The 10,482-nt window shown below is 43.4% G+C and overlaps 2 protein-coding genes across 2 annotated transcripts in view; both read right to left on the bottom strand.

The window, feature by feature from the left end:
- LOC103362819 (extracellular matrix protein 2) overlaps window positions 1-3,909 on the bottom strand; it is a 12,666-nt gene extending 8,757 nt beyond the window's left edge. The window contains exons 1-7 of the mRNA XM_008289314.1: window positions 3,739-3,909; window positions 3,468-3,601; window positions 3,125-3,346; window positions 2,735-2,975; window positions 2,384-2,499; window positions 474-606; window positions 175-398 (exon numbers count right to left, since the gene is read on the bottom strand). Coding sequence (XP_008287536.1) covers window positions 175-398; window positions 474-606; window positions 2,384-2,499; window positions 2,735-2,975; window positions 3,125-3,346; window positions 3,468-3,601; window positions 3,739-3,793 — 1,125 coding nt within the window. The 5' untranslated portion in view covers window positions 3,794-3,909. The remainder of the gene's footprint in view (window positions 1-174; window positions 399-473; window positions 607-2,383; window positions 2,500-2,734; window positions 2,976-3,124; window positions 3,347-3,467; window positions 3,602-3,738) is intronic.
- A 2,223-nt stretch (window positions 3,910-6,132) lies between these two features.
- The window catches only part of tktb (transketolase b), a 9,140-nt gene continuing 4,790 nt past the window's right edge, over window positions 6,133-10,482 (bottom strand). Inside the window, exons 5-14 of the mRNA XM_008289308.1 lie at window positions 9,958-10,149; window positions 9,509-9,636; window positions 9,216-9,412; window positions 8,804-8,968; window positions 8,248-8,404; window positions 8,032-8,162; window positions 7,856-7,939; window positions 7,644-7,740; window positions 7,392-7,511; window positions 6,133-7,082 (exon numbers count right to left, since the gene is read on the bottom strand). Coding sequence (XP_008287530.1) covers window positions 6,910-7,082; window positions 7,392-7,511; window positions 7,644-7,740; window positions 7,856-7,939; window positions 8,032-8,162; window positions 8,248-8,404; window positions 8,804-8,968; window positions 9,216-9,412; window positions 9,509-9,636; window positions 9,958-10,149 — 1,444 coding nt within the window. The 3' untranslated portion in view covers window positions 6,133-6,909. The remainder of the gene's footprint in view (window positions 7,083-7,391; window positions 7,512-7,643; window positions 7,741-7,855; window positions 7,940-8,031; window positions 8,163-8,247; window positions 8,405-8,803; window positions 8,969-9,215; window positions 9,413-9,508; window positions 9,637-9,957; window positions 10,150-10,482) is intronic.

The raw sequence follows: 10,482 nt of genomic DNA, 5'->3' as shown, positions 1-10,482 counted from the left end.
ACACGGCAGTTCACTGACGTCCCACAGAAAATGAAAGGTGGGCGTGAAGGTGGGTGCAGTAGAAACGTATTAACTGAAAGGTAGCCACAAATGAAGCTCTGCTAACTCTGTGATAAACATATATGGTTGCTACCTTCATGCCATTGTCAGGTTTTCTGAGGTGGCCCTAAGTACAACAGCAGACCCCTTATCCCAACGTTTTAAGGAGAAGGATTTTCCATCTAAAGTGATACTTTGCACCTGGAGAGAGGCAGGAAGGCCCAGAGGGATGGAACGGAAATGGTTGTTGTCCAGCTGGACATTCAGAAGCCTCTGTAGAGGTTTGAAAGCTAAAGGTGACACACTTCCCTCATGAAGGAGATTCTCCTCCAGCTCCAGATTCAGCAGGTTTGACAAACCTGAAGGGAAAAATGAAACCATCACTTTCACAAAAGGATGTGGTTTGCCTTTATGTGCATGGATGCAAGTTGTACCTTTGAAGCAGTGGGGGGTGAGTGTATTGAGCTTGTTGTTGTTGATCTTCAGCTCCTCCAGAGACAGTGGCAGCGCCGGGACTGCGGTAATCTGGTTACCATCTAGATTCAGCTTCTTCAGAAAGGTCAGGTTCTGCATGACATGAGGCAAAAAAGAAGAGTCGAACAGGCCAAGATGAAAAAACAGATAAAATGGATACTTGTCTCGAAGTCCATAATTTTCCATCCCAACTTGACAATCAGGATGCAATCACAGACTTCACAGAAATACACCAAATGAGAGAATGTGAGATTCGTGCATCTCCTCCACGCCATGTATCATGTGATATTTTTAGTGAAGCCACTTTGGGTGGCTCTTCAGTGAAAGCTGCTGTGGTGGAACTGTGAGTAAAAGCAGTGGACAAGATCTTTGCAGTATCGCTCCAGCCAGGCCATCGGTCCTCTGTCATTATGAGGATCTGAGCAGAAAATGAAAGAAAAAAAAATAATTCCCCTAAAAATAATTTCCGTGTATTCTCCACATCATTGGCTCCAGCTGTTTTCCAACAGGTCCGTCCAGCCAATACCGTGACAGTATATCAGCGGTGGTGTGTAATGATTGGTCAGAGTGTGGTAGGCTGCTTCGGTGTGGTCAGGATATGTGCTTGGCCTGTGGTCATTTAGAGGTTAGACCAGATGTTATTCTTAGAAGGGATTAGTTAATGCAGTTTTAGTACTCTTTTATTACTGTAATGATACGGGATCCAGGCTGCTTTTTATTTTAATTAGATGCAAAGTAACTTATAAAACGAGCTTGTACGTCACACACATTCCAATTTAGCAGGCTGCAGAAGCTCCATAAGAGGGAAAACAGAGCTGATCGGGACAACGTCAAAGCCGTTCTTCACGTGCTAACCGAAGGAAGGTTTCAGAGGTGTAAACCACAGTTTACCATTTAGACCGACAGTAATATTATGCAACTGTTTATCCTAAAATTAACCCCCAAAAAACTTTTTTCTTTTTTTATTGTACACTGATTTGTAAACGTGAGAATGGCATCCCTTTCCTCCTGGTGGTTTTAACAGTCTGGAAGACGATGATGATGATGATGATGATGATGATGATGATGATGATGATGGTTGAATAATTTATCATTTACTTGCCTTTCCATCAGCTTATCAAAAAAAATCAGCCTTTCCTCTTTACAGATTTTAATAACACCTAAGTTCAAATATTGATCAAATATTTGCACTAGGAATAGCAAAGTGAGACTAAAAGTTTGAGACTGTTGCTTCTTGTTTTTTTTGGCCATGCTTCTATTCGTTTTCTCTTTTCTGGGTAAACAAAGTCTGGTTAAGACTTCCTCGTTCTCTCACTACCTCTGGAAGAGAAAAGACGCTTGTCTCAGGATGTGTTGGAAACTGTGCTGAAGTTGACAAAACACAAGTGTAGGATGTAATTTTAAAAAAAGACACACTCATAAAGAGCAGTTGTATTGCTTAATTAAAAAGAAAAAAGTGAAGTTATAGCTACTTGCAGGTAGAGCAGGCTGAACTGGACCTACAAGTTTGCAACAGTTTGAGCAACAAAGCAGCTCTGTATTTAATGTATTAAATGGCAGGTGGAATGTATTAATGACAATCTGTTCAGGGTGTGAATCTTCTCTCGCCCAGTGTCAGCTGGTTTAGGCTCCAGCCCCCTGTATCCCTTTACAGGGCAAAACGGGTGGAAGCATGTATCAGTGACACTACAAGTAGTGTCATTGATACAGTAGGAACAGGTACTCCATCCCAAAGTAAAGGATAGCTGTACATTGAAGTATGATCACACATACAGAATACAACTAGAAACGTGAGTAGTGATGGCGTCAACGTTTGGATTAGTAGCAGCAGAATGGAGCTGAAATATGCAGACAGAGCAGTATTACTCACAAACAGGGGATTCTGGCTGAAGGACTCATCGTCCAGTTTGTTCTGGCTCAGGTCCAGCGTGTTCAGGTTCGGCAGGCCGGAGAAACTTAGTGGAGTGATGATTCTGATGTTGTTCTCTTTAAAGACAAATTGCATGGTATGATGTAGTGTATGGAAAAAGTGTGGAACGTGGCTAGTAAGTCTACTGACATGAGTAGTTTCGCTCTTCATATCAGAGCAGGAACATTTGAAATACACGTAAATATTGTAATCTGTCAGTGAATTTAATTTTAAGCAAAATAACACTTTATTTTCTCACTAAGCACAAATAGGCTTTTTTTTTTTTTTTTGCACACTTTATATCACACACACCTGCCATGTCCAGCTTTGTGGTCTCCAGGTTATAGAAGACTGGCAGGTGAGTCATGCCGATGGCCCTGCAGCTGATTTCTCCGTCTGCAGTCCGACACTGGAGAGGGGACGCTGTAAAGCTGGAGAATGTTTCTGTTTGATTGCTGGGAGGCTCAGTTGCCTCTTCTTCTTCTTCTTCTTCCTCTTCTTCCTCTTCCTCCTCTTCTTCCTCTTCTTCCTCTTCCTCCTCTTCCTCCTCTTCCTCCTCTTCCTCCTCTTCTTCTTCCTCCTGGCAAAAAAAAACAACAGAAAATAAAAAACATGACAGAAAATTGCTTCATTATTACAACTGGATGATTCAGTTATTCTAACTAAAAAACAATGGCTTTATTGGTACAAAAAAATCAAAACCTCTTCATCATCATCATCATCATCATCGTCGTCATCGTCGTCGTCGTCATCATCATCATCATCATCATCATCATCTTCCTCCTCCTCCTCGTGTGTTTTCCCGTGATCCATCAGCCTTCTTTTCTCAGCATGGAGTTCCTTAAGTGCGGCCATGAGAACGCCGGTCTCCTCCTCTGCTCTTCCTCTCGTTCTCCAGCCCATTAGAGGTCGCCCAAACCCTGCCTACGACAAGCAGCAGGAAACCAGCGACATGATTGACCGAAGGAGCAAAATCAGCATCAACAAAAACAGGACTTTAGCATGATTGAAAAGATGCAGATATCTGTGTTTTGTCTGGTCCTACTATTCTATATGCAGCGGCCTCGACCGTAGCTGCATGCTTCCTCCTGCCCCAGGCGCTTCTCCTACTTCTACCAGCCTCCAGCCTTTTGAAATCCTGTTCAGCATCCATTCGGTGAGGCTCATCCTCACCCTCTTCTTCACCAAGATAAGAACAACAATTATAGACATGAAGAAGGAAAAAAAAAAGACGTGTTAGATTTTGACTCTTGTATAAGCTACAAAACTTTAAACTCTTAAAACAAGACAGAAACAGATAGAAATAAGAAGCTTACCAGCAACATGTGTATCCAAAAACATCCCTCCTGTATCAGTTTCTGGTTGATGCATGCTTGCTTCTTCTAATTCAGAGGAGATTTCCAATAATGCATCCACGCCATGCCAAGAGTCTTGGCTTTGTGCTGATAAAACTGTGCCAGTTAGAGAAATAAACAAAATCCATGTCCTCTGCAGTTGCATTGCTGGTTGAACTGTTGCAGAGAGAAGTCCAAAAAGTTCCAGGGTTGAAGTGAAGAAGATGCAAATCCACCGAAAGCGCAAAGAGAAGAAACTCTGTAAGCAGCCGTCAACTCAGGAGTTTACACCTTAACGTCTCCAGGAGGGATTACGACCTCTCAGTTGTGAGTCAGCATAAAGCGACACATGCCCCCTCCTCAAAATGAATGCTGAAGTGAAGACGGAGCAAGAGGATGGGAAGGTATATTCAGGAGGTGGGGAGGTCAAAAAAAATAAACTCTCACAGTGTTAATAAAGGCCCTCGATCTTCACACCATGAAATACACAGACCCGCCCTGCTCCTCCTCGTCTCCACTCTCTTTCATAACCGTCTGCTGACACGACATGGAAAGAGCGATTTTTTTTTGGTGGAGGTGATGAGGCAGTAAGTTTCATACACCGGTGATAGATTCTAGTCATTTTCATGTAACTTTGACACATGCATTTTTATCCACTGTCACTTTTGTGTTGTCTGAATCAGAGCGTGTTGTCGGCACTGATCTTGGAGCTTGTCCAACAGGAGACAGGGTCGGTAGACAGTTCAGGTCAGAGTCGACCTTGTTTGGCAAAGCTCCACTAGCATCTACATACGAAAACAAACATGAACTCTGAGATGAACAATGAGACTGTCTTTACATTCTGTACATACATACTGTACATGTGCTGTGGAGTGTGTGCATCTTGGCGCTCACCTTGGACCCCTGGCTGAGTGTGGAGCCAGACTGGGATTTTCACTGTGGGGTGAAACCTGCTGACAAACCCTCTGTTTGCTCAACAGCCACATATTAAATCTCTCAAATTGTGCTTTAAAACACACATTGTAATAAACAGTTTCGACTGATACAATAATCTGCGATCAAACCAATGCGTCATATTAATTTTATCCGTCTATTCTTGGCCGTTTCTGGGGTTTTGTGGTTTTTAAGACCAGATGACGAGACAGAGACGACAGCAGAGTCCACACATATCCCAAATGGCACAGCGGACAAGTTAACACCAAACACTGAAACACTCGGGTCCTGAAGTGCTCTTCCAAGGTAAATAGTGATGTGTCCAAAGACGATTCATTGCAATCTTGACAGGAACATGCAGTAAGCCACAGACCACGTTCAACCTCTTCCTAAACCTCAGTCTGACAACACCCTAAATGAAGTTTCCACCAAAAAGAATGAGTCCAAGATATCCAGCATTAATATTTTCCCTACAGTTGCTGGTTCAGGACACAATTTACTACCAGACTCACAGATTAGGATCATTTCTACAACATCTTAGCTCACGTTTACTACTTTCTCTGCTCACTCTAAATAAACATGGCTCAGACGGTCGGACCACTGCCGGGTCAATGACATCCAGGATAGTTATGTGCAAAAAGCACATGTTGAGTAAAACTAGACATCCACAGGCATGAGGCATCTCTCAAAGGCTAGATTTTGTAGAGCTAAATGCTCACAATTACAATATTATTGGTAAAAGTATGTATATTGAAGGTGAATCTTAGTTTCATGCTTCTTCCCTAGAGGGGACATCAAGGCTCCAACTTTTTGTGGTTTCTAAAAAGCTTGAGAACCACTGGTTTAATGCACTACCATCCGAACATCTGCTAGTTAGAACTAAAGTGTGAAGTAACGTTAGAGACAAAGATGCCTTGACACATATTGTCAAACTAAACATGGGCAAAGTAAAACATTTGACAGGATCATGGTGTGAGGTTAGAAGATTACTGAAGTTATTACAGTTCTTCATGAGGACAAACATGAAAGCCATGGAACGTTTAGCAATTTAGGACTTATCAGGGCAAGAAGGATGTTTGTATCATGTTTTATGAAACAATAGGACATCTGACTTAAAATGAATAGCTCAAGTCTTGGGATCCTCAAAGTTTGTGAAACACTTTGTACAAAATTTGGTATCAATCCAACCAGGACATACATTCCACTGGATAAGTAAAAAGTTTGACCATCCGGTGGCACGAGATGGAGAAAAATAAAAATTAAATCAAGTTCACAAGCACACATGGAATTAAAGTACTGAGCACCAGCAACACCCCGAATCATCTGTGCAAAGTTTCATGGCAACAAACAAATAGTTAAGATTTAATGTAGAACTACACAGACCAAGAGGCTGAACTGGCAATTTAAAAAAAGAAGAAGAAAAAGACAACCAATGGCATGAGATTGTTTTTTTTGTTAGTTTTTTTCTTTTAATTCAGCACATCACAGCAATAACAGGATGACACCAGTGACCTTGAACGCCAGTAACATTGCGTGATGCCCATGTGGATCAGGAGGCGTTAGTGGAATGCTGAGTTATAACTTAACTGGTTTCACTTTTCACACTGGGTTTGAAGAAAGTCGTCTTCCACAGCTTACGTGTTAAAGTCACTGAGCACAACTACAGAAGGGCTCTAGGGCACTACATGTATAACAGTAACAGAGAGGCATTGAGACCAGCCGAGTGAGAGGACATGAGGAATGTTCGTGATCGTGTAAAAGGAATGATGGTTGGAATTCCACAAAAGTTGTGGTCCAGCTGTTCGCTGCGGATCAGAGACTGAACAAGATGCTGCAGTGTGGTAGATTTTAAAATGAGTCAGCATAACACTTTTACAGAAGTAGGTGATGCTTTTCATCTGTGCCTCTTGCAAGACTTTAAGAACATAATGGGGGACGCAAGAAAGGAATGTGGTTGCCAAAGAACAGTAGAACCCTTCTGGAGCAGAGGGTAGAAGAAGGTGCATAAAGGGAGGGAACATAAACACTACAGGCTCTGACCACACTGCACTCAGCTCCCTTCATCTATGATAGAAATAATACAGGTGTAGCACACTGCACTTGAGTCAGAGCCACAAGAGGGCACTGGAGATGTTAACAGATCTTCATGTGATTGTGCCAGGTAGCTGCAGGTTGGTTGTGATGAAAGAGAGCAAGAAGCCAGACAAATGTGTGCAGTCCTTAGTTTGCAAAGGTCTGACGCACAGCATTGGCGATGTGCTTAGCGCTGATGCCAAAGATGTCCAGAAGCTCTTGGGGTTTTCCACTACGGGGAACACCGCTCACTGCCAGCCGTGTCACAACAATGCCCGGCTCCCCGCCCACTGCGGACAGCACTGCTTCACCAAGACCACCTGGACGGATGAGACGGACCATCAGAGAGGCACAAACACAGCCCAGCAATGCACTAATACGGGGTGATACAGGTGATTTTTCATTTTCAAAAAAAACACAAATTCGCAACCAATTAGATCAAATAAGGAAAAAACAAATGGAAAAAAGAAAACCTCTCTAATAATCTCATGACTGGAGACCACACAGTACCACTTATAGCAACAATGGTGGATTCTAGGGTGAGAAATGTTTGGCATTTCTTACACGTCTTTGGCACATGATTTAAAGATTCTGCAACAGGATGTTCAAGCTCACAAAACACAACCTACCCTCCTTGTAGTGGTCCTCCACGGTGATGATCTGTCCCCCTGTGGCTCTGGCACTGGACAGAATGGTCGCAGCATCCAGGGGCTTGACGGTGAAGGGGTCAATCACACGGATGTTCTTCCCTACAGGAATTAATAAGGAAATTATTATTGTACTACTAATACCTGTGTGCCAATTAGCTGAACACTTCATTTCCTGGACTTGGAAATGTGGGCCTCGCTACATCTGTCACCTATAGAACAGTGTGGGTTTACCTTCTTTGGCCAGAACGTCAGCAGCAGCCAGGGCCTCATGCAAAGTAATACCAGCTCCAATCACAGTCACCCGATCGCTGTTGGACTGGCGCACCACCTGGTGATGCAGACAGAGTTATTCCTATTGGGTGTCCACACTTATCGTATGATTGTTTAAAGGCATAACTTGCATAAGGATTATTGTGTGTAAAAATCACAATACTGATCATCACCTTGGCTACGCCCACTTCAAATTTCTCATCCGGAGAGTAGAGGACTGCAGTTTCTGGTCTGCTTGTACGAATGAAACAGATACCCTGAGAACAGAAAGTGGTACGTTACAAATTTTACTCCCACACCTTAGTAACAACAGTTTACTAGTCAAGCTACCACAAGGTGGCCTTCAGACCTTTATGTTGGCTGATAGTTCAATAGCTCTTTCTGTGGACACTGCATCACTGGGGTAAAACACAGTACAAGTTGGAATGGCACGGAACATGGCCAGGTCCTCTAGGGCCATCTGGGAAGGACCATCCTCACCTGGAGGGAGAATATGACTAGTCAAGGACAATGTTCACCCTTTCGGTCCCATATAAAACGAATGGTGCTTAAGCAAAACGCTTACCAATGGAGATTCCGCAGTGAGACCCCACAAGGTTGACATTTGTCTGGGAGATGGCTCCCATACGAATCTGGTCATAGGCTCTTGAGAAGAATGCTGCAAATGTGCTGGCAAACGCAACTGTGCGGTCACGGGCGGCACAGCCAATAGCCACTCCCACCTGCAGAGACATCGGTAACATGGGTTAGTCTAAATGAAAAAGGATTAAGCAAAAGGTGTACGTGTTTAAGCTCATGTGGTCACAAGTGACGGCCACAGAGAGGCTGGGATTATCAGGTGTGAGAATGAATAGTAACAGATTAGACCAAGTGGGAGCAGATTATGGTCGTGAAGAGTGTCGAGTGAGCCAAGTTTATACTTCTTTCATAACTGTTATGAAGTATGAAAAGCCAGAACTGATGGTTTGACTTTTGTAAAAAGTGACTCCGCTGTTTTTGAAAATATCTTTAATTAAAGCTACACCCTTAAAAAAAACAAAACAAAACTGTACAACTGCAAATAACCGAACAGCATCAAGAGCACCCGAGGAATGAAATGCTGCTAATGAAATACTGCTTACCATGTTCTGTTCGGCAATGAAACACTCAATGTAGCGGTCAGGGAAGGCCTTCTTGAAAGTCTCTGAGAAGGTAGAGTTTTTGGTGTCTCCATCAAGGGCCACCACTCTCGGGCTTGCCTGGCCCAGCTTTGCCAGTGCCACACCATATGCTTTCCTTGTTGCCATCTAACACAGAAGGAAATTGGTTTAAGCAAGAACAGGTCAACAAGTAATTAATGCCACAGAATCTTTGACATTCAGGTCGATAATTATACCAGGTGCTAAGTATCCCAGGTGTTGATATCAGCATTAGAGAAGGTGATTGTCCAAGTGACTATGCATCCATTACCAAACCGCCCGCCTCCCAAAGAACACTATCCTGTACGAATCCTATGTTGGATTAAGAAGCATACAGACAAGACTTTGAAGGTACCTTGTCTCCCTTCTTGTATGCTGGGGGTGCAGGCAAACGGATGGGGCTCAGGTCGGCAGGTGCTGTATCTTCTTGGGGCAGCTGAGGGCAGACAGTCTTGTTGGGGACCTGGATCAGAGACTGCAGGTCATTCAGGAGGTCGTCCATCTTGTCCTTTGGGATTGGCTTTCCATGCCAGTTATCCTGATCCTCAATATCTACAACCAAGGAGTAAACAAGTCTCATAAATCAGGTTCAGAGAATGCAATGAATCACTGGAGCAGACAAACGTTCAACATATGAAAAACACCTACTTTTGAGTCCTTTGCCCTTGAATGTCTTGGCAACGATGCAGGTGGGTTTATCCTTGACCTGCTGAGCCTGCCAGAAAGCTTTGCAAAGCTCCTCCACATCATGGCCGTCCACGACATATGTGTTCCACCTACACAAAACAGATTTAAAAGAATACAGCACATTACAACAAATATTAACCCTAAACTCAAGGATGCATCGACGACTGGACAAACACGTTAACCATCAAACTTATTAACTTGGCCAAGGAAGGCAAAGACAGACGAGAGAGGGCAAGAGACCAAAGGAGGTTGGGGAAAGTCCAGCGAGCATGTGGACAAACTCACGTGAAGAGGTGATAAAGTCTATATTCAACAGCTTTTTTAATTTGTGTGTAACAAGGCCCCAATTATTCAAATGGCACAATATTAGAAATCTATCATTTTGACAGTGCATCTACAGATTTACTGACCCAAAGGCTTCACAGCGCTTGCGGTAGGTCTCCATGTCGTGCCTCAGGGGTGCAGCCTCACTCTGACCGAGCCGGTTGACATCTAGGATGGCCACCAGATTGTCCAGCTTGTAGTAGGAGGCAAAGGCCATGGCCTCCCACACTGAGCCCTCTGAACACTCTCCATCACCCATCATGCAGTACACACGGTAACTACAAATCATAGTGTGGGGGGAAAAAGGGGGGGGGAATGAATGACAGGCACTGGTTTTGGAGAATGAGGCACACAATGGTTACTGCATAATTAAATTGAAGCTTAAACTGGACAACTTTAGAGGAAAGTTAGAGGAAAGCATTCCTGCCTGTGGCCATCAGATTGTACGACTCTTCACTCTGAGTGTCGGACAGCCCTTTAAAATATTTAGGAACTATTTGCTGAGTGAAAACACTGATCACAGACTAATCTGATAATTCTCCAAATAACGATTTTTGTTAAGAAAAAAAAATAAATTAGACATTTTGTCTGTGGGAGGTACACACTACTGC

Source organism: Stegastes partitus, unplaced genomic scaffold, assembly GCF_000690725.1.
Source record: "Stegastes partitus isolate 25-593 unplaced genomic scaffold, Stegastes_partitus-1.0.2 Scaffold605, whole genome shotgun sequence".
NCBI lineage: Eukaryota > Metazoa > Chordata > Actinopteri > Pomacentridae > Stegastes > Stegastes partitus.
This window is presented reverse-complemented; position numbering and strand designations above follow the sequence as displayed.